The sequence below is a fragment of the Mytilus trossulus genome, chromosome 7, assembly GCF_036588685.1.
Source record: "Mytilus trossulus isolate FHL-02 chromosome 7, PNRI_Mtr1.1.1.hap1, whole genome shotgun sequence".
In the NCBI taxonomy this organism is placed as follows: domain Eukaryota; kingdom Metazoa; phylum Mollusca; class Bivalvia; order Mytilida; family Mytilidae; genus Mytilus; species Mytilus trossulus.
Genome location: NC_086379.1, coordinates 52,388,230 through 52,412,303, shown reverse-complemented (window position 1 = coordinate 52,412,303; position 24,074 = coordinate 52,388,230). Strand labels below are relative to the sequence as shown.

At 31.5% G+C, this 24,074-nt stretch overlaps 2 protein-coding genes across 2 annotated transcripts; one reads left to right on the top strand and one right to left on the bottom strand.

The window, feature by feature from the left end:
* Positions 1–7,107: 7,107 nt before the first annotated feature.
* On the bottom strand, positions 7,108–11,978 carry LOC134725268 (soluble calcium-activated nucleotidase 1-like). The gene is made up of 3 exons (XM_063588945.1): positions 11,293–11,978; positions 10,006–10,209; positions 7,108–9,421 (listed from the first exon to the last, which is right to left on the bottom strand). Exons 1-3 carry the CDS (start codon positions 11,867–11,869, stop codon positions 9,051–9,053), a joined length of 1,152 nt encoding a protein of 383 aa, XP_063445015.1. The 5' UTR covers positions 11,870–11,978; the 3' UTR covers positions 7,108–9,050.
* A 288-nt stretch (positions 11,979–12,266) lies between these two features.
* Positions 12,267–23,673, top strand: LOC134725266 (ribosomal L1 domain-containing protein 1-like). The gene is made up of 7 exons (XM_063588941.1): positions 12,267–12,391; positions 14,007–14,137; positions 14,799–14,943; positions 19,846–19,994; positions 20,489–20,590; positions 20,939–21,105; positions 23,189–23,673. Exons 1-7 carry the CDS (start codon positions 12,365–12,367, stop codon positions 23,422–23,424), a joined length of 957 nt encoding a protein of 318 aa, XP_063445011.1. The 5' UTR covers positions 12,267–12,364; the 3' UTR covers positions 23,425–23,673.
* Positions 23,674–24,074: the final 401 nt, after the last annotated feature.

Here is a 24,074-nt window from a genome sequence, read left to right as displayed (position 1 = left end):
AATGGATCTCTGAATTTTTTTAAGGAGGTTCAATACCACAAAAGGAAGGTTGGGATGATGGTCACAACGATTTAGGAAGGGGCCCAAAAATGACCAAAAACAAGCATTGCTTATAGTATCTAAGAAACAAACTTAAACATCAAAACCTTACATTGGCCAAATTGAACCATAAAAATAAGGTCAGGGTAAGAGTTACCTGCCAGACAGACGCATACAGCTTACAATCCTTCCATACAACAAATATAGTTGATCTATTGCTTATAACAGACCAAAACACAAAAACTCAACTCTGAGCATTGAAAATAAGGTCAAGATCAGATGACACTTGCCAGTTAGACATGTACACCTAACAATCTTTCCATACACCAAATATAATTGACAATTTGACCTATTGCATATATTAAAAAAACCCACCCCAAAACTCAAAAACTAAACAATGATTTCACCCCTTCAAACCACAAACCATCTTCAAACATGAATATAAAGCAGTTAAAAGGTAGAACATATAAAAATGAAATAAGGAGCAAATAAATATTGAACATAAAGTAACAGGAGCGGTTGAGCACAAACACCTATAAATAGGTCATAAAACGGTCAATACCACAACAAATTTAGAACTATCACCAGAGATAAGAATATAAACAATTAAAAAGGTGGAAGGATATTAAAAATGGAATAAGTAAGGAAAAAGTAACTAACTTGACGTCCATAAAAACTAAACTATGAAAGATGAAAATGATGTCAAGGTCAGATGACACCTGCCAGTTACAGATTTACACTTGACAATCATTCAATACACCAAATATAGAAGACGGTCTAGACCTATTGCATACAATATAAGAAACAGAACAAAACATAAAATCTGAACTCTAGCTACTTAACCATGAAAATGGGGTCAAGGTCAGATGACACCTGGCAGTTACACATTTACACCTTACAATCATTTAATACACCAAATTTAGGAGACCTAGTGCATACAGTATGTTCCAGACCGTATGAGTATCTGGACCGTATGCGTACTTTTTCAAAATACTCATACGGTCTGACTAATATTAAGAAGTTTAATAATCAAGTTTATTAGATACAAATGCATATAACAGATCAACACAACTTAACTCTAAAATTTATATAAAAAGTTCAATTATAATTGAAATATATACTTTAGATTTTAATTACTTAAAAAAAGCAAGCTAATTGAATCGGTTAATCTCTTATAATTAGCATGTCGATGTTACATTTTTTCTGTATCGAATTATGCTCACTGAAATTGATGATATCGGAAGTAAGCATAATGTGGGAGGACAATTGTTTTAGAATATTACAAAAAAAAATGCAAAGCTTAGGAACATGCATGAACTGCAAACATGTAAATGTCAAAAAAATATCACGTTACTTGTGGTAGCAAGTGTCACCTAGTGCGAGAGTACACAAATAGGTTTTAGATGTACAGTTCAACACCTATTTAATTTCGAATGTTCGCTTTTTCATTTTATCCATCTAATTGTAATAATAACAATTTGTAAAACTAAAAATAAAGATTTCGATAAATGTTTGTTAAAATTTAACCCATTTGATTCAATAACATGTATTGCCAGCTGGACCGTATGCGTATACTCATATGGTCCGACCGTACGCGTATGGTCGGACCGTACGGGTATACGTATACAGTCCGGACCGTGCGCGTAGTCCAAATACTCATATGGTCTGGAACAAGTATAAGAAAAACAGACGAAAACACATAATCTGAACTGTAACCAATGAACCATGAAAATGAGGTCAAGGTCAGACGACAACTTCATGTTGGACATGTACACCTTACAATCCTTCTGCTGACATGAATTATCATTGATATGGTTATATGTATAAATTAACTGTTCACAAAATTTTGAATTTTTGAAATACTAAGGCTTTTCTACCTCAGGCATAGATTACCTTAGCTGGATTTGGCAAAACTTTTTAGGAATTTTGGTCCTTAATGCTCATCATTCGTACTTTATTTGGCTTTTATAAATTTTTGGATTCGAGCGTCAAAGATGAGTCTTTTGTAGACGAAAAGCCCATCTGGGGTATATGAAAAATTTAGTCCTGGTATCTATGATGAGTTTAAGGTCGAGGTCAAGTGAAGACTGTCTGACAGACATGAGGACCTCGCAAGGTACACACATACTAAATATAGTTATCCTATTACTCTTAATAAGAGAGAAATTAACATTACAGATTAGTCACTGAACCATGAAAATGAAGTCAAGGACAGTGGACATATGACTGATGAAAATTTCGTATCATAAGGCATCTATATACAAAGAATTAAGCATCCAGGTCTCCCACCTTCTAAAATATAAAGCTTTTAAGAAGTTGATTAACACCATGACCGCCGCTGGATCACTATCCCTATGTCAAGCTTCCTGCAACTTAAGTTGCAGGCTTGAAAAAAACTTGAAAAAAATGATACTTGAGATTGATTTAAGACATTTCTGAATCCTACAAAAATTCATTTACTAGTATATTTTTACTGGATCTTGTTTGAGGTTCAGAGGTCCGCTTTGCTGTCATTCTGACAGCTTTTTGTTATTATAATTGAGTGCGCTTACAATGTTCTATATAATTCTAATATGACGTGCTTCTTTCGCTTTGTAAACAACACTGTGAAAAATCTCGATATATCTATACTTAGCGCAGACTCAGAGATATACATAATAAGCCTAATGGATGTTACAATATACCTCCCACGTAAATCCACATGTATTTGAACCTACTTTGCAAGCGCTTTGCGAGTTTTATTGTATTAGAAATAGTAATAAAACAAAAGACATAAGAACTTTTATTCTTATTCGGATGCATAATAAAAAGAATTAATATATTGATAAATTGGTGGGGTTCAATTTTTCTTATTTCAGATTTCAGAAATGAAAAAGAAAATTTCTTTAAATATCAAAGGATTAATATTTAACAGCATACTGAATTGCTCAAAAGCCAAAAAAAACATTTTAAGTTCATTAGACCACATTCATTCTCTGTCAGAAACCTTTGCTGTGTCAACTATTTAATCACAATCCAAGTTTGAATGTTGTGTCCATACTGGCCCAGTCGTTCAGGGTTCGACCTCTGCGGTTGTATAAAGCTGCACCCTGCGGAGCATATGGTCTCTTTTGCAATCACACCACATCTTTCTTTTTATAATCAATAATTTTATACAAAATGTTGTGTGCCTTCTCAACAATTGTGAGGAATACTGGTAATAATAGATTTGAACTAACTCAATTACAAGTTAGTACTCAATTTCTTTAGACTTTACTTTTCATGTCATAAAAATACAATTATACCACATTTTCAGTTTTAAATATAATTTTATTCAATTTTTATCACAGAACATACAAAATAATGTATAACAACAATTAACATTCTCACATGTTCTCTCTTCAGATCCCAAATACAATGTATAATTCACACTTCAAAGGTAAAGGCATGTTCTGACATGGAAATCTCACATTTTGTAACACTAATAAATACATAAAACAAATTATTTTAACATACACTTTGAGATTATATCATAGCATTTAAATAATCCCTCCTTGTAGCCAGAATACATAAAAATACCAATGTAGCATGGTTTTTATGTATATAAATATTAAGTGGATATAATGTCAACATCTAACCAATACAATAACCAGATTTATTTGTTTGATAACAGTATTTTAAATAAGCCTAGGCTATCATATAGTTTTACTCTACATAACTGGATTCCAGTAATTCTAAATAATTGTTAAAGTTTATTATAAAAGACAAAATGGTTATTGAACATGCAGTTACAAATGTCCATCTTTGACTTGTTCATCAGAGATTTAAGTTTAGGTTGTTGTATGTATTTTGTGAAAATCAAAAGTTCAACAGATTTTATTTTAGGTGGTCATATTCTAAGTAAATCTCAAGTCTGTTTTTATGTTAAGGGACTAATACTTTATCAATATTATAAATAAATCAGCCAATAAAATATACAGAAAGAGACAATTATGATATATAGACAATCTGTTGTTTGTTTTTCTCAAAAAAGAAATTGAACCAAACATCAAATCATAAATAGATTGTTGCATTATATTATACTTTTAATGTTTGAAAAACAAAAAAGTACATCAGACTAAGGTTAGAAAGTCTGACATAGGAGTCAGGAGTTGAATAACTGTTCAGTGTACCTAATTCCCCCCTTTTAATAAATTTAGGCAATATGTCATAAAAGTACAGTAAAAAAAATCCCCAAAAGTACAAGAAGAAATTAATTAAAACTGAGGAGACCTGAGACAGCACAGATTGGACAGATTATCATATGATGATTCAGATCAGCTTTAAAATTTGTTCATTTCAAACAAAAGTTTCCAGATGATAACCTACATAAAAACAATAACAACATGTTTACAAATGTTGGAAACAGGCACTAGTCACCAGTGGCGGATCCAGAAATTTTCATAAGTGGGGGCCCACTGACCTAAGAGTGGGCATGCTCCAGTCACGCTTCAGTGATTCCCTTTATAAGCAACCAAATTTTTTCCCCAAAAGGGGGGGGGCCTGGGCCACCTGCCCCCCCCCCCCCCCCCCCCTAAATCTGTCTCTGGTCACACCATCAGCCTTTATAAAGTTGTTTATTCCTTTCTCATCAGGAGGTCTAATAATGATACATTATCAACCCTTTTTGAAAAGAGAATTAACTAGTTGTTAAAACTGAATTCCAAACTGCAAAAGAGGACGATTTCTAATTACCAAAGAAAGTTATATTTAAGTTACCTGGCTTTCAGAAATAAAATACAGTGTATCTAACCTTAATGACCTTAGACTAGCTTAATATTCAAATACATGTATCAATTAAAGGAAATTATTCCAACCATATTTTGACATTTTTTTTACCATGATCATTTGCACTTCCCGAAAGGCAACAGTTTTATCGCAATTACAGAACTACTTCAAAAGATCGTAGAAGTACAAGTATTACTTTGTCAACAGTGCAAAACTTATACATGTATAATCACACGATAATTTTATGTTTTACACAGATTAACATGTAGTAAAAGACAAATATGCAACACACTACATATGAATCAGAAGCAAATATTCTGTAATGTTTGGCTATTTTCTTTTGGGCAGCATGTAATTTAATAAATTTAAAACAGTTGCTAACAGTAATTCGTTTACTTAGGGAGCTACCATTTGATTTTTATGAGGGAGGCTAGGCTGACAATTTTTGTCCTACATTTGTTTTTAGTTGTAGTTGTTATCTCTGTCCTGCCTTTTTGTTTTTAACTCTTATCAATCATGTCTTATCTTATCAGTTTATCATAGCTTTTTTAACAAAGTGTCTCATTCTGCCTTTTTTTTTAACCCCCCCCCCCCCCCCATTATTCTTATCAAAGGTATACTGCATTGCTTGTTTAATTTAATCTAACTGGTGTTAGTTTACATATTTTGTAAGAATAGTCCAGATCACTATCCTTCAAAACAAAAAAAAATAATGAATATAATATCCTAATGCTTGAAAAAAAAAATTAAAAAAAATTTAAAAATCTGAGACCTCTGATCCTATAAGACATATATATTATATATATTATTCGATTTCTCAAGAGCCTAAGAATGGTACCATATGGCAGGTTACTTTTGCAGGTTGTAAATTTTTGATTTTTTTTTGTAGGATAGAAAAAAATAGTCAAAATAAATTATGCCAATTCATAAGTGCACCTGCATAGGTATTAATAATGAATCCATCAAAAATAATAACCATTATATTTCAAATACCTTATAATTTATTCATGAAAACCAGCTATACGGTAAATTGTGCTTCTTTTTTTAAAAGCAAATATGTTGTTCTTGTTCTTCTGATTTATGTATGATAGTTCTACAGATTTGTTAATGCAGACTCTACTTTCAAATACATTTGTACTTATCAATTTTCACAGACACTATGAATTTTAAGATTATGCTATTAGCTTAAATCTAAAAAAAATTATGAAAGATGAAAAGCAGTTGTCTGATAACCCATCACCAAAAGCTGAATGATCAAAGTTATTTTTGCTTAAGCCTGTTACAATGATTTTAAAATTTTAAAATAATAGCATAGCTAAGTGTAAGGCTTTGGGCTAAAATTGGCCAACTTTGAAATTGAAGCATAGCTTAGTGTAAGTCTTTAGGCTAAAATTGGCTAACTTTGAAATTGAAGCATAGGTAAGTGTGAGGCTTTGGGCTAAAATTTGCCAACTTTGAAATTGAAGCATAGCTTAGTGTAAGGCTTTATGCTAAAATTGGCTAACTTTGAAATTGAAGCATTGCTAAAACATAGTCTCTTTGTTGTATATTTCAAATGTAAAATAATTTTCTTTTTAAACAAATGTACTGAATAGATTTTTATTTTACTGTGAAAGTGGCGTTAATGACAATTCATTTAAAGCTTTGAAGGTGGTACCTAACACTACAGGGAGATAACTCTGTAAAGTTAGCTAAACGTTTTAATTACGTTGTGTTGTTAAAGGAATATTAAGCTTCTCAATGATCAAAGTTGATGTTTGTTAAACTGCTATATAACCAGTGTAATTTTTCTGACAAAACGGTTGGTTCAAAATTTTTGAAATTTTTATATTTCTGTTAAAGGGTCAAAGTAAATACTTTGACAAAATTTTATAAAAATTAAACGAGCCAAATTAATTTTAGTTAAAGTGTTGGGTACCACCTTAACTTTAAATGCCATGGATAAATTTCGTCTTATCATACTGAAATTTATATATTCAATGGAATGAAATGGAGAATATGAAGTATTCATCTTGAACATGTTATGATGCTTTAAATGAAGTGGGGCATGATATGTTCATTGGAAAACAATTTGGATTAACTTATTGTGTTTTCATTAGATGGTTATGATATAAAGCCTGTCTGTAATCTGCAGGAGCTGAAACTTATACAGTTTAACAGGGAAACAGGCTCAATGTTGTATGTAAGTTACTGGCCATTTATCACAAAAAAAATGGATAAATAAACGATAAAAATAAATAAGAAACTGATGCCATTTCACAATTAACCTTGGGACTATTTAGTAAATATTAAAATAGATGATGCACTTAGAAACAAAATTGATGAAAGTATAATAAATGTAATATTATCTACATGCACAAATGATATGTACAAAAACATGAATTCATAAGATGCTTCAATATTAATCAATTCTGTCAGTCCGACTCAGGGTTATCAATATAGATTGTAATAAAAAATCTCAAAATATATATATAAATGAATAGTACATAGATACTATTCAAATTCATCATATTTTGTAAAACTAGGGACTGTTAAAATTTACACCTGGTGTCAAATGGTGTCGTCTGCCCAGACTGGACCATTCTCTTTGTGATAAAAATATGGATTTCAATTAAAATGATACACATGTACATATTGCACTTATAAAACCCTGAACACCATGCTATATTAAATGTCTACATAAAATAATGGTGGAGAAAAACTGCATGATCTGCACATGTTTATACAAAATAATGTCAGGAATATCTACTACTAAGGTCATAAGGCAAGCTTTATCTGTCAAAATAAATCCCTTCCATACATACTAAATATTGTTTACAACATAAGTTAACAAAATTTCATTTAGACATACATGTTATAACTTGTTTCTTGACTCAATAAATAAAATATATTTAGGAATAACAATAATTCACTAAAAATCTGTTGTTTTTTATATTCAATTGACATCTTCAAAAACTGAATCATAAAAAATAGAATAGTTTGGGGTTTGTGTTTATCTGTCAAAATATACAGATTAAATTTGAGAAAAAATAATATTAACCTTGATATTGTATTATTAAAACCTAAAAAAAATAAGATAAGAAATACATATATATATATATTTTTATCTCAAAGTTATTATTTCATCCCCATGTTAATTGCATAATGCTTATACTCATATTATACAATGTAACACATATTTAAAAACACATATGTCTCAAAAGAATTCTGGCAAAATAAAGCACTCTATTGCTATCTAGCTATTCTTCTATGTAACAATAAAGTAAGAAAACTCATGACAATAGCTGTTTCCTTTACTAAATCTAAAACTAGTCAATTGTTAATTGTTTTTTTTCAAATTTCTAAACATAGACTAAATTTTGATGTATATGTTTCATTTTTTTTACAAAAATATATAAACCTTTCCCTAATGTTTTATGGATAGTAAATCTATATAATCAATGCAGTCTTATGATATATATACATTATATAATGGAAAAAGGATAATTTTAAACAAGGCTTAGATACATGTAGCGCTCAAACCATGGTTTAAAAATATTTATCATGAAACAAATTTTCATCTAATCTTACACTAATAATCTAACTACAGTAAAACTATCACAGTTAAAATATTGGACAGATAAATATCAAAATGGGTCTTAATTGTTGTTTTTTTAATATATTACCATATGCAATTATCTCTAGATTCAGACCAATTTGAGTTAAGAATGATATAAAATCGTGTGTAAACATAAATGCAACAAATCTGAAGTATCAAGATCAATCTTCTAAAAGCATATGGGTCTTACTTTTATAACTCAAGACCAGATTTCATTCAGTTAAATTAAAATTTCATAACTGCCATCCCCCTTTTTTGGTTAATTTTGTGATTGAAGAGGGTTTTTGATGTCATTTGAACATGCACATGTAACATGAGTAGGACCATCAGTCTGTATACTAATATTTCAAGACACAAAATACTGTAAATTCAGCATTTAACATAATAATTCCAGAAATGACAAAAAATTTTGATCAATACAATTTTTGTGTATGAGGATAAGAATAATACCAATCAATAAAACTTGGTTTTAAGTATATCTGGTTGAATCATTATCTTTGCATAAAATACAATTATGTAATGTTTAAATTTACATGTTCATGTAATTTGGTTTCAACAAACTATCTTTCAATTCTAAGAGACCTAAAAACAATTTTAAGATAATAAGAGGCTGGGTTGCTCACATACATGAATAACTGTCATGAGTTGATTCTAATTATGACCAATACTATATAAATTCTATCCCTTCATATTTTACATCCCCTATTTTCATATCAGGTAATAAAATTTCACCTGAAAGTGTAAAAACTGTCAAATATGATGTTAATTTCCCCGCCACCTCTTGAGATTTCAGTGCTACTATCAATTTATCATCTGTCCATGGTATAAATCTAAAAGATGAATAACCTTTTGTCTTTTGTTTCTTTCCTATAAACTTGAAATCTACATCTGTAAAATCTTCATTTGCAGACAATAAAATGTTTGTAGCTCTACTTTCATCAGCTGTTTCGTCATACGATTCTTGGCTTGCTCGACGAGGAAGGAAAAACCAGCGCTGATGGACATCACTCCACATCCCAGATTCGTGAATCATGTAACCTAAAAATAAATAAAAAAATAATTCTATATTTGGTAAAAAGGTTCTTTCAATAATTTAACTTTGAATGAAAACAAATGTGGAATAATTTTTAATGCATGTCAAAACCAGTCACCAATGAGACCTAAAAACAAGTGTAAGCTTTAAAGATCCTGTGTCACTCACATGAATAAATGTGCTTACATGTATATACCTTTATCTGTTAACTTCATTTCAGAGTGATATATCTTTCCTTTGAAAAATAAACTTGACTTATACAAAGTTTAATTCATATGATAGTTATCATGTGTTTAGGCCTAATGGGGTTTTACTGGCGACTGTACAATTTTCTTATGTTGTTATGGGAAATACATATGCTGTATTTATTCATGACAAAAAATCATGTCATGCATTCTGTGACTTAACAAAATGAATAGCAAAGAACAGCATTTTTATTTCTGTTCTTCATCTTTACCTCAAAGTGAGAACTTAAAACAAAGTTCACACCTGACATTTCAAGTTCAAGGCAGTGGTTTCGGCATAAGTGTTTCCTTTTTTGATATAGAGAAATCTCTTCTTATATTCAGATATTATCATTTATAATTACCAGGATAAGAATAACCAGAAACTTGTCTGATCTTATTATAGATATGTTTCCAATCAATGTGTTCTACATCTCCCTTTGGTCCTATTGACTTCACCCATTGTGGATTGGTGTTAAGAACTATGCCTTCTGCAGACGTCCACTCTTTACCCAGTCCGCCTACATATAACCTTCCATGCTTTACTGTTGCCCATTCACACTTGAATCCTGTAAGATAAATAGCAGAAATAAGCAAGAATGTGTCCAAAGTACATACATGTAGATGCCACACTAGCACGATCATGTTGTTTTTAATCTAATTGCAGAATATGCAGGATATCTTGCTAGTATATATCTACTCACCATCCCACAGGGCCTTTTAACATCATTGTAAAGGGTTGCTACATGTATTTAAACTTCAAGAAAACAAGGTGGTACATTCATTTGTAACTTCACTGTTTACCAAGGGAAAACAGTACAATTTAACCCCAGGATGCTTACTTGTATATGAAATATATAGGGATCATTCTGCACAGTTTAATAAACATGTGTGTCTACTAGTCTACAGTTTTATATTTTTCACTTGTATCTCTTAAAAAATACTTTAACAAGAGTCCTTGCAAGATTTGGTTAATTATCTACAATGTAACTATTATTTTGTTGATATATTCATAACAAATTCACCCATGTTCAGAAGACAGGTAAACTTTCTACATGTTAATATGAATAAATAAATACATTAAGTCAGGTGTGTTCAGCATTTTTCTTAAGGTGTTCATTGGTGTTTGGTTGTGAAAAAAATCAAGCAGTTGGAAATACATTGTACATTTGAATACACCTTATCGCTGTTTTGTTTGTCAATACTGGACATTGCAAAGTTTCGATAGAAAGTATCCCACACCACAATGGAAAAGTGATTGTTGTATGACGTCAAAATTTAAATCTGCGGAGATTCCTTGTTTGCAGATTTCCAAATAATGATAGGGTGTATTGACCTTTACTAAAATTCAAATTTTTATTTTAGCAGCAGATTTGTTATCTTAGGGTCTTTACTCAATCAAATCTTACACTAGTCACAAAATTGTTAGATACATGTACACCTAAATAAGTTTTTTTAATAAGTCTATATACAGTATATAAATATATATCATTATGAAACAAGAAATCACATTACGACAATCCAAGATGAGGGGTCAGTAGAAGCTTATGTAAGGACTCAAAGATACAGGTATAAAGGTAAATGATTTCTAGTAAGATAAGTTCTTTTTATAAAGCTCACACACATAGAATATAAGTGTAATTATCAATTACCCTTATGACTTGTTCCATTGCCATCTACCAGTAAAACCCATGGATAAACAGCATTGTTTTTAATGAAATATATTATGCCAGTTCTATCATCTACAGAATAAAGATTTCCATTATATACTACAAGCTCAGATAACTCCATTCCTCTACCACCCTGTGACAAACTTGAAGACAGCGTTACTGGTATTTTATCCAGTCCCACTGTAACTTTACTATGGTCACTTGATAAGGTTAAATTTCCTGTCTGTAAATAACTTAGCCAGGTATTCTCTTTCTTTTTACTTTTAGATTCTGTATCTAAATCTGTGACCATAGCAATTTTGTAAGTTAACCCATTGTCAGTAATGTAGGGTTTTGATAGAGGATATCTATTATCATATTCTACGGAACAGTCACATTTCTCTTTGGAACTATTTTGTGGTAAAATGTTGACAATTAAGATTAAAAAGGCAACAAAAAACAGCATGAAGTATGCAACGGTTCTGGTTTTCAAATGAAGTTTGGCATTTCCAACTCTATATGGTGTCGGTCGACGTATTGCTTGCATCCAATCATGCACAGTTGACGGACTTGATAGCATTTTGATCCATCTGGTGAGTGTTCATTCCTTAATTTTAATGTTTTTTAAAACACCTCTATCCGACGTGGCTAAAAGATGTCCATAGTAATTAGGTAAACAACCGAAATGTTCCAAATTTATCAAAATTCTTGGTCATCTCAACGTTTAAAAATTAAGGAGAAAACAAAAATAAAGAGAAGGATCCGAACAAGTAACAATAAAAAATTACCACTCCACTGTCAAAAAAAAAATCATAAAATACTCAATTCGATCAATCTATGGAAGTTTATACCTTTATTTAAGAGTTATTTCTGTGTTTGATTTATTTATAAATCACCCAAAACTGCAAATAAGGTTAACAATCTTGAGGAATAAACCGGGATCGTCTGTTTTAATTTAGGCTATTTATGAAAGCGTTTAAACGATGAAATATCGAGTAGTTCCGGTTTTCTGTGCACGTTGTTTTGTTGTTGACTGTAATCCGGCAATTATTTAGAGTTTTTGACTGTGTTAAATATGAGTCTAGGAGTGAAGAAAACTGAGGTATATTGAGAAATTAACCAAGATGTAAAATTTATTGTTTTCAAATCATATTTTTTATAAAATTTAATTAGTTGTATAGTAATTTTTAAAATGTTGATGGTTTTTGTACCTAAAGAAAAAGATTATGAAACCGTCTTAGTTCTCTCATCGTGTCCATTCGCCCACATTATCATTTCTTTTTGTTGTATAAACGAATCATAATCATAATTTTATAAGAATTTAAATTACATTATACCTGTAGGCTGTAAGATACATGTAATATAAAAAAGATGTGGTATGATTGCCAATGAGCAACTGTCCACAAGAGACCAAAATGACACAGACAATAACAACTATAGGTCACCGTACAGACTTCAACAATGAGAAAAGGCCATACTGTATAGTCAGCAATAAAAGGCCCCGATATTAAAGACAATGTAAAACAATTCAAATGAGAAAACTAACAGTATCAGGTCCGTTCGCGCCTAATATACTTTTGCACCCTACACGTTCGCATCCAAGGTCCCTTCGCATCCAAGGTCCCTTCGCATCCAAGGTCCCTTTGCACTCTACACGTTCGCGCCTAATTTTAATTCAAATTCCAGTTAAATAATTGAAAAATCATGATTGTTGTTTATAATTGCTTTCGTGTAAATACTGAATTATAGCTTGGTATGAACAAATGATAATTGAAGATTTTAAATGAAAAACACAAATGTCTGATCAATATAATGATTTTGGACCTCTCTGTTTTGTGAATAGTCCAATCCTCAATCCAAGATATCTCTGACCTGAAAAGGCTGTTTTGTCAAACGCACTGGGTCGTTAGATCATAGATTACAAGTGCCATTTAAAAAAGTGGATATACCAAAATGGATGCGCTCAGCCTTGTTGCTTCTAGAGCCGCTACCCTAGAGCCTCAGTTTGTACACTTTAATAGTACAAATTAAAACGTCTTGATTTTCTTTTATATAAACAGAATGAGAAAGGTTCTGATGAAGGTTTTTATATACATTGTTTTCTCATATTTATGTAAAGTTGGTTAGGGGTGGAGAGAAAAACTTAAAGTTCAATGGATGGAAAAATTGAAGGCTGACACCAAGTTATTGCTATAGCTGCCCCTTTAATATGAATTAAGAACACCAATTTGCCAAGATAAAATGGGTGATAATTAAATTAGTTTTAAAATCTGGAACATTCAGACATTGAATTATCTTTTCCTACCATTGGATTTCAAATGTGTCCTCTTAGATTTGTCAATGATTAATCAGTATTCTTAATATTAATACCATTTTTTTTATTTGAAAAAAGTACCAGTTGATGATTTATATAACTGATATTATAAAATGGTATTGTACAAATGTATTAACATGTTTAAAAATGTCCTGTTGTTAAAATTGGAACAATGAAATAATGTTCACTTGCAAACCGTCATACATAGAAATTTATAAAATAAATATTAACTTTTCAAATCTAAATCGTTTAATGATGTTTACAACTGTGTGCATGTATGAGCAATTTAAAATTTCTTCACTAGAATTTAAAATTGCAGCTGAACATTGCAGCTTGAACAGTTGTTTACAATATATGATAAGGCTACATTTGTTTTATAGCTGATTCTTGCATAATTTTCCAGGTCAAACAGATTACAGAAGCATTAAAGAAATTGACCAAGACAGCAGATGAATTGTTAGATGAAGCAGCAGATATAAATCTCCAGTTTACAGTAAAGAAAATTCCTAAGCTTACAAACAAAACAATTAAAATGTAAGAAAATTATAATGTATTTATTTAAATAAATGCTGTTTTACAAAATTGGCATTTATGATGAAATAACATGCATTTTAATATGTGTATGGTTTCCTATTTAATCTCAAAGTAATTCTGTGATGACATTGTCACTAGTTTGCTCTTCAAATGGTACATTGATTGGTTAATAAAATTACCTGGATCTACCTCCAGCTCCTTGCTGATATTTTACAAATATGTTATCATTTAATATTGAAGAACTATTCATATTCTCTAAATCTGAAATGTATTTGTACGTACAGGGCTTTGGTTGAAACAGGTAGAATCTGAGGTTTTGCCAAGCATTTATATTCTGTTTCAAGCTGATATTTTATTTTCACAACGTATAAATATATATTGTTGCTGCTGTTGTCTGCTCTATGGTCGGGTGGTTCTCTTTGACATATTCACCATTTCCTTTCTCAATTTTATGTATATCTAAACTGAAAATATTGTTGCAAATCAGCTAGTTAACCAATATTTTATTGTGCTTTTAATATAATTTATGTGACAAGTTTTGAATTAAATTGCAATTATCATGATTATTGGAGTAAATATTATGCAAAGTAGTTATTTTGAATGAAGTTGTACATTGTATATGATGAACTACAGAAAAAATGTACTGATTTTTTTTCTTCAGAAAACTACCACATGGATTACATAAAAAGAACACAGAAGTCTGTTTATTTGTTAAAGATGTAAATAAAAAAAGTAGAGAGCATGAACTATCATCAGATCATTTCCAAGATTTACTCAAGAGTAAAGGGGTCACATGTATTTCAGAGGTAACTTACAACTTTTTCTTAAGATTTAAAATCATTATAATACATATAAAAAAGAAGATGTGTTATGTTTGCCAATGAGATAACTCTTCACAAGAGATCAAATGACACAGGAATTAACAACAAATGGTAATTTTACAGCCTGAAACATGGGCCAAGGCCACACCCCATAGTCAGCATTAAAAGGCCTTGATATGACATATGTAAACAATTTAAACAAGAAGATGTAACCACAGTGTAGATACTATTCTGTACGCTTTCCGGAAGTCGCGATTTTCGAAGCGAGAACTTTTTGGATCACATTTTAAATTTGTCGGATATACCGGGTACTATATTAAACGGTAAGATGTTCATCTGTACATTGCTTAATGATCTATTCAGCTGACATCGATATTCACAAATGGTTTATAATTAAATTTAGCACATTCATTATTCGTATCTCTGCCTTAATCAAGAGATTTTCAAGTGCATCACTAAGGAAAATCTGTCGGTGAACCTAAAACAATCTTTTTGCACCCTTACTGTACAAATTAACGTAAAATCCAGACTTAATTTACTAAATAAAGTATATTTTAAGTGGTGGTAAAAGTTTCAGCCAGATCTTTAAAGCCAGAAATAAGAAAATTACACTTGTTCGAATTTCGCACTGTACGATCAGTCTCGCTTGCATATTTTGATACTGTATGATCAGTCTTTATTTCACTGTATTCTAGTAGTGATTTCAAAGTTATTTACGATACATTAGAAGATGGCATTTTTCTAAATAACACAAATATATTTTAATAAATTCACATCCTGTAAACTTTTCAAACATGTTTAGCTTGATAGGGTGTACTCGACTTACAACATTAAGTATAAGGATGTTTGAATGTGGCTGAAAAAAGAAGAAGGTTTGTTTGTTTATATAAGTTTCAGAAATGTCCTCCGTTATACTTAAAATTGTACAAACACACAGATTTAATTGTTATATAAAAATGCATGTATTTACAAACATTCGAGGCCGTACTGTAGCCTATAATTGATCACAGTTCCTTCACTTTGTTTTAGATGTAGATCTGTCTCTTTCACACTCAATTGTACACCACTTTGTAAAGCGATGGTTTATAGGTTAATAGTGATAATGAAGTCCTTCTTTCCGTTCGTCCATTGGACCGATACAACATGTTTCGCCGGTTTTGCAAGCGCATCTCCTTATAAACCACTTAATATACATTGGGGTTTCCAGACATTTTTTAATGGAGAGGGGGTCCAATCCAGGAGAAAAGAGGATTCTAAATATATGTTCCAATAAAAATGCATTGAAAGTTAAACAAGAGTTTCAAACCGCCGGATCCCAATTTTCTTGAATCCTTCACTGGTATAACTGTTAATTTATTTTTTTCTCGGATTCCGTATCATAAATTATAATATAAAAAAGAAGATGCGGTATGATTGCCAATGAGACAACCGTCCACAAGAGATCAAAATGACACAGACATTAACAAATATAGGTCACCGTATGGCCTTCAACAATAAGCAAAGCCAATACCACAGTCAGCTATAAAAGCCCCCAAAATGACAATGTAAAACAATTCAAACGAGAAAATTAACGACCTTATTTATATAAAAAAAAAGGAATGTTTTTCGAATTTTATTAAAAATCTTTTATGGGGTTTCTTTATATAAGATACGGACTTGAACATTGCATTATATGGGGGCACCCATCAGTTATTTCCAACCGTGACCCTCAAAACCAATTGTTAAACTTTTCTAAAATTGCTCCATTTTTAATCAATTAATGTATTATGGAGCTTCTATTTCGAATTTTTGGTAGAAATATTTTTGATGTTTCTATGTCTTAAATACAGACTTTGTCATAACCTTATATTGGGCGTACCTATTTTATATCCACAACTTCCTTCAGACAAGTGTCACAACTTAATGAATCTTTTTCAGATTCCTTATCATTTAATTCAATTGTGTACCTCTTATTTGGTTTTTCGAAAAATCATCAGTTTTTTTATTTCCATGATAAGGACTTTTCCACTACCTTATTGGGTGGTACCTGTTTACTATACGCAACTTTCAAAAACTTACCATATACTAGTATTAATAAAACTTCCTCATATTCGTTATTAAATGATGCCCCTGTGCACCTATAATTTAGTTTTTTCTGGTGGTTTATTTTATTCCAAAACATGGACTATAGAAGTGGCGGGGTATAATTTCGTTAATTCTTTCCTCAATACCTAAAGTTTTTAAACAAAGTTTTCTCTATCTATTTTTTGTCATTTTAAAAGAGAAAGGCTTGATGTATGTTATCACCAATTGGTCAACGTCAGACGGTGTAAATAGTCTTTAAAAATGTAATAGTTAAACAGATAACTGCAACGACACACTAGTACAAAGTCCACAAGCGAATCATGTATTGCTTTTTAGGCATTTGATTATAAGTAAGACTGATGGAACAAAAATATGATTATTTTGCCGTCTACAAAAATCATCAGAAATATATTTGTATTGACTGATGAAAAAAAATACACACAATCTAACTCTCTTTCATCTTGTAACAGTATTAAAACATTTGACTTCTCTACTCTTTACACAAGTATTCCACATTCCAAACTTAAATACAAATTAAAAGAGTTGGTATTACTTTGCTTCATAAAAAAGAATGGCCAACGTAGATACAAGTATCTTGTCTTAGGGAGGGATAAATCCTACTTTGTAAAGAATCACTCTGATTCAAACAAAAAATTCTCTGAAACCGATTTTATCAAGATGCTTGATTTCTTGATTGACAACATATTTGTTACGTTCAGAGGACGTGTTTTTCAACAGACTGTCGGCATCCCAATGGGAACAAACTGTGCACCTCTACTTGCTGACTTGTTTCTTTATTATTATGAGATTGACTTCATGCAGGAACTTCTCCGGAAGAAAGATAAGAAGTTAGCAATATCCTTTAACTCTACTTTCCGCTATATAGATGACGTTCTTTCACTAAACAATTCAAAATTTGGTGACTATGTGGAACGCATCTATCCCATCGAATTGGAGATAAAGGATACTACAGATACAGTTAAGTCAGCTTCATATCTTGACTTACATCTAGAAATTGACAATGAGGGTCGGTTGAAGACAAAACTTTACGACAAAAGAGATGATTTCAGCTTTCCAATTGTGAACTTTCCATTTCTAAGTAGCAACATTCCAGCAGCACCTGCATACGGGGTATATATCTCTCAATTGATACGATATTCCCGTGCTTGCATTTCCTATCATGATTTTCTTGATAGAGGGTTACTGCTCACAAGGAAGCTATTAAATCAAGAGTTCCAAATGGTGAAGTTGAAATCATCCCTTCGTAAATTTTACGGACGCCATCACAAGTTGGTTGACCGTTACGGAATAACCATTTCACAAATGATATTGGATATGTTCCTTACGTCGTAACTACAATCCCCTTCCCTTTCGTGAATTTGACCTACCGAATTAGACTATTTACCGGATTTGTAATCACATAAGCAACACGACGGGTGCCGCATGTGGAGCAGGATCTGCTTACCCTTCCGGAGCACCTGAGATCACCCCTAGTTTTTGGTGGGATTTGTGTTGTTTATTCTTTAGTTTTCTATGTTGTGTCATGTGTACTTGTTTTTCTGTTTGTCTTTTTCATTTTGAGCCATGGCGTTGTCAGTTTGTTTTAGATTTATGAGTTTGACTGTCCCTTTGGTATCTTTCGTCCCTCTTTTCTTTTACACGTTATAGTTCCAGGGACACAATCATAATTTCACATAGACAGGTATACACCTTCAAATTGCCGTTGTTTTTCAGTCATGGTCGTTAAAAACTTCCATTTGTTGTTGTTTTTTTCTTCAAAATCACGACTGGTCATACAGACAAAAAATCTGAAATCGCTACTAGAATACAGTCAGTTTTAGACTGATTGTACAGTAATTTATTTTGAGATCCTCAAGGAAAGCATATTTTTTATTTGAAATACGAACATTCTACTTAAATACGATAGGAATATTGAAACAGTATATACTTAACTGTAAACTGATGCAAATATTTGCAATAAAAGATAATTTGCTTTGTACTACGAGAGCAAAATTGTCAATCGATTTCACTTTTTTCTATGAAGTTGGTGTGATGCACACGTATATTTTATATTCTACTGCATGTTTTTGTTACAGTTACTCATATTTATGATGCTATACATACATTTAAGATGTGCAAAGCACTTTATAGATATAGGAGTAAACAAATGATGAGAAAAAGCACCAAAACAAAACCGTTCTGTTAGCCAGTTTGAAATCCTCGCTTCGAAAATCGCGACTTCCGGATAGCGTACAGAATAGTATCTACACTGTGGTAACAGCCAAATTTATGTAGAAAATAATGAACCAATTACAAATATGAAACACAGCAACAAATGACAACCACTTAATTACAGGCTCCTGACTTGGGATAGGCTACATTAAGCAACAATCTATATTGCAGTTGATATTAACTTTCAGATTTTTTTTATTAACATTATTATGTTAAATTAGAAGGCATTAGATATTATTGTCTTTTGAGTATTATGTATCTGAGTTTTGAATTCTGTAATGTTTTTTTTCCTTCTCAATGTATCTTCATTTACATACTAGTAGTGTACAAACTCTGCTAATTAATTTCTAATATTCATTGTCAGAGTAATTAAATTAAAACTTGTCCAAAAAGGTCTAATGTTGAAAAGAAATTGATTGATAACTAACCATTCTAATAGGTAATGGAATTATCCTTGTATTTTAATATTTATAGAGTAAATAAGTTTAACATGACATCAACTGGTTGGTTGATCTGCTCACATTTCTATCACTGAACAATTTAAAAAACAAAGGATCAGTTGAAATATGTTACGTTATCTCTACATTACAGATTATTCCATTGAAGTCTTTGAAACTAGAATACAAACCATATGAAGCCAAAAGAAATCTTTCTCAAAATTATGATATGTACCTAGCAGACAGTAGAATTGTCAGATTGCTACCATCATTACTAGGCAAAAGTTTTTATGGGAGAAAAAGGTAATATACGTTTATATTTTGGTTCATGTAATATATCATGTAATATATCATGTAAACAAATTTCCATTGGGATTTCAAGAAATTTCAATTAAAAGGTTTTTTTATTGCATAAATTATATGATTAGCATTTTATACATTTCTCAAAATTTTAACTGACTGTATTTGTGGGAGTATGAATCGATATTTTATATGTTCAGAAAAAAAATTGCTGATACTACTGATTGGAAGATTGTAATGTATTAGGATTGATTGATTGATTGGTTCATAGTTCGTTGAACTGCAATCAGTGGTAAAGTTTAAAGGACAGTAAGAACACAAAGTCAATATAGATAACTGTTGCCAAACGTGTATACTGATTGCAATACATGTATGTGTATAAACAATTAGTTTAATCGTTCCATTTTACAAAACGGTCCTTTGCAGTCTACATATAGTAGAGAGTAACAGTTATGTAATGTTAATGTTTTTAAAGTAAGAACTTATATTTATAACAGGCAACCAGTACAAGTGAACTTAGAAGCTAAGGATTTGAAGAAAGAAATAACAAATGCTGTAAATAACACAAGATGCATTATAACAGGAAGAGGTCCAGTCAGGTAAATATTTTATTAAATTCAGTAAAATCATTAATCCTAAGGGTCCATTATTTTCAGGGATATTTCCTATGATGTGTTTTGAACATGTATTGAGTCACATATTTTGCACATCCAAAAGTTGTTTACCTGTATTTTCAAAATTTATTTAGAATAAGCATCCAAATTTTCTGCTCTTTGTTTGAGTTGTTTTCTCTATAACACATTCCCGTTTCAATTCTGAATTTTAATGAAATATAACATAAAAGATCTGCATCAAATAAATACTCATGTATTCTACAATAGAAAATTAATAATTGCATGCAAGTAGAACAGTTACCCTAAATTGTTTTATTTATATTTTACTTTCAGTATGGTAAGAGTGGCCCATTTTGACCTAAAGACACCACACATTGTAGACAATGTCATGTCTGCCTTAGAACAGTTGGTTTCAGCTATACCAGGAGGTGCTGCCAACATCAGAAATGTTTACCTTAAAACTAAGGACTCCATGGCTCTTCCTTTATATGTATCAATGGGTAAGTTAGAATACTTTCTATAGAACAGCTATTCCAGGAGATGCTATGTTTCCTGATAATAACTTTTGAATAAGTAAAAAGAAATCAATAACATTTTAGCATAATGTTTATAACCACAAAAGGAAGCTTTGAATTGATTTTGGGGGTTAGGGTTCCAAAGGTTTAGGAATTAGGGGTCCAAAGGGGCCAAACCAGCATTTATCTTGTTTCAGGACAGAAAAGTTGTATATTAGTACATTGTGTATTTCAATTGTTCTGATATTGTACCACAATGTTTAATACCATAAGTAGAAGGTTGGGATTTATTTTAAGGGGTTAATGGGCAAACTGGGGCCAAAAACATTTTTCTAGTTTCAAGACAATAACTTGTGTGTTACTGTATAGATCTCTCTGACATTGTACCACAAGTTTCCATATAACACAGGGAAGGCTGGGAATCAGTTTGGGGGTAATTTTTTTGAATAAAAAAATCATGTAGGAATAAGGAGCCAAAAAGAAAGCATTTTTCTAGTTTATAGACAATAACTTGTGTTCAAGTGAATGGATCTCTATAATTTGTTACAAGAAGGTTCAATACCAGTAAAGGAAGGTTGGGATTGATTTTTGGGGTTATGGTCCCAATAGTGTAGGAATTTGGCCAATAGGGACCGAAAAAGGGGCCCAAAATAATCATTTTTGTAGTTTTCAAACAAAAAATATGTTTAAGTGTACGAATCTCGATGAAATTAAACCACAAGTTTCCATACTGGGATGGTTAGTATTGACTTTAGGGGATTACGGCTAAAGATGTTTCGGAATTAGCGGGGGAAAAAAGGTGATAATTTTTTTTTTTCCTGGTCAATGGACAATGAAGACAATTTAAAAGCAGTGTAAGGGAAGTAATTCTAAAACATTTAACATACAATGTTGGGTATGTTTGGATTTACCTCCCTTACACTTCTTGTATATTATGTATGAAAAAATGTTAGGTTTTGGACTAATTGCAAAAAAAGGGGGGGATGGTAGTTGTTTTCATTTTTTTTTCTTTCAAATTACTCAAATTCTAAATTTTTGAAAAGTTAAAAGAAGAAATCTTTAATTGCAAAATATTGCACACTGGATTTATAAGATCTTGACAGCCCCAAAGGGTGACTGGGGAATAGAAATATGGTCACTTGGTCTTCTCCCAACTGGCAGTAAAACGCTTGCCGAAGTGGGGCGTCTGTTTGGCTGTGCGGGATGTATTAAGTTCGCAGTCACGTCCAGTCAGAATGGGAACATTAAATCTGATGTCTCGTGTAAAGAGAGTGCCACGTTCTTTGCACGTTAAGAACCCTTGCAACAACTCTTTGAGGGCCGGTAGGTGGTCTGTTGCAAGGCAAAATTTCTGTCCCTATCCAATATACACTCATTTTCCTATTTTCCTGTGGCAGTCCAAATTTCCTCGACCATCATCCTGAATGGCCTCTATTATGACAAGACCTACCTTTGTATTTATTGTGAACTTGTTACCTTCCTGAATATGCATGAAATATTTGCCACTGAACGTTAAGCAACCAACAATCAATCAATAAGATCTTGACATTTGTTTTGTGTCAGAAACTCATATTATGTCAAAAAATTGATTGCAATCCAAATTAAAAGCTGTATCAAGCTTGAATGTTGTGTCCATATATATATATACCTGCCCCAACTGTTAAGGGTTCAACTTCTGAGGTCATATAAAGCTGTGCCCTGCGGAGCATCTGGTAATCATTTCGTCATTTATGCATGAAATAATTCCTCAAAAATCTAATGATAGATTCAGATTTATAAAAATTTCTTCACAGAATCTATGATGTTTTACTGATTGGGGAGCAACCAAGATAAGCATAATGATTTTTTCCATTAATTTTGCATATTATGCAAATGCTGACTTTGATAAAGAAAATTGTAAACAGGAAAAACTTCTAACAAATTTAGCCACAAACCATTTTCTAGTCTTAGAAGGTCACATAGATTTAGGTGAGCAATACTTGCTCTTTAGCGCCCCTAGTTGTTGTTGAGTTGCTTTTTGTGTATATCCTTCTGTATAGCTATAAATATAAGACTTTACTCTTTGCAGGATCAATTGAAGAGGTTAACTTGCCTAACACAAAAAAGACAAGGAAAGAGTTAGTTGTTGATGAAATCACAACAGTAGAAGAGGGCAAGGTGGAGATAACTCCTACAGGATTTGTCACAGTAGTCAAAGAGGGACAAAAAGGTGGAAAAATAACATTGAGAGGAAAAAGATCAGGAAAGAAGGGGCTTACTCCAAAGAAAAAGAAAAGGAAGTTAAATAAAGCAAAGAAAACATAACTTAAATAGTGTTGGCTCTTGATTTGTTGTATTACTGCAATAAGTTTATAGCCTAGAGTTACATGGAACTGCAACTTGAATTATGCCGAATAATTTTGCAATCATCACATCTTTTGAACTAATGATATTATTGATTCCAATTTTTATCATTTTGTCAAACTTGTGGTTTAAAGTATTATTGTTTTTGTTGACAATACCTTGAGCAAAGGAAAGAATATCTTAATAGTAATAAAACAATGATGTAAACTATTTATATAAAGCTTTATATTTCATATAGAAAACCTGGATGATTCATATCTTGTATTCGGATACCTTATATTATGAAGTTTCCTCTGTCATGTCCATTGTTCTTAAGGTTATTTTATGGTTGAGCAACTGCTTGAAACTTCTTTTGTTTTGTCAATGAGTAAAAAGGTAACTATATTTGGTATATTGGTTCCTTGCAACATCTGGGGCAATATGCACAACTGTTTCTACATAGGTGGTAACGGTAACGTTTTATTCTGTATCATCGTTCATGTTCACATGCTTTGATAGCTTTTTGTAGGTCTTTGCTGAAAATTTTTGTCTTTTCACTCTTTTGTAAATTTTTGTCTTTCTATCATAGTTTCTGGAAAATATACTGTTGAGAATTGTTTCCTGTGTTTTGT

What these genes read in the sequence shown, in the direction of transcription:
- LOC134725268 (XM_063588945.1), bottom strand. Translation starts at nt 11,869, where the DNA reads ATGCTATCAAGTCCGTCAACTGTGCATGATTGGATGCAAGCAATACGT. An exon ending in CAATGGAACAAGTCATAAGG is followed by an intron (nt 10,210 to 11,292) that starts GTAATTGATAAT and finishes TTTATCTTACAG; the next exon opens with GATTCAAGTGTGAATGGGCA. An exon ending in TTCTGGTTATTCTTATCCTG is followed by an intron (nt 9,422 to 10,005) that starts GTAATTATAAAT and finishes ATTTATTTTTAG; the next exon opens with GTTACATGATTCACGAATCT.
- LOC134725266 (XM_063588941.1), top strand. Translation starts at nt 12,365, where the DNA reads ATGAGTCTAGGAGTGAAGAAAACTGAG. An exon ending in AGTTTTTATGGGAGAAAAAG is followed by an intron (nt 19,995 to 20,488) that starts GTAATATACGTT and finishes TATTTATAACAG; the next exon opens with GCAACCAGTACAAGTGAACT. An exon ending in ACAGGAAGAGGTCCAGTCAG is followed by an intron (nt 20,591 to 20,938) that starts GTAAATATTTTA and finishes TTTTACTTTCAG; the next exon opens with TATGGTAAGAGTGGCCCATT.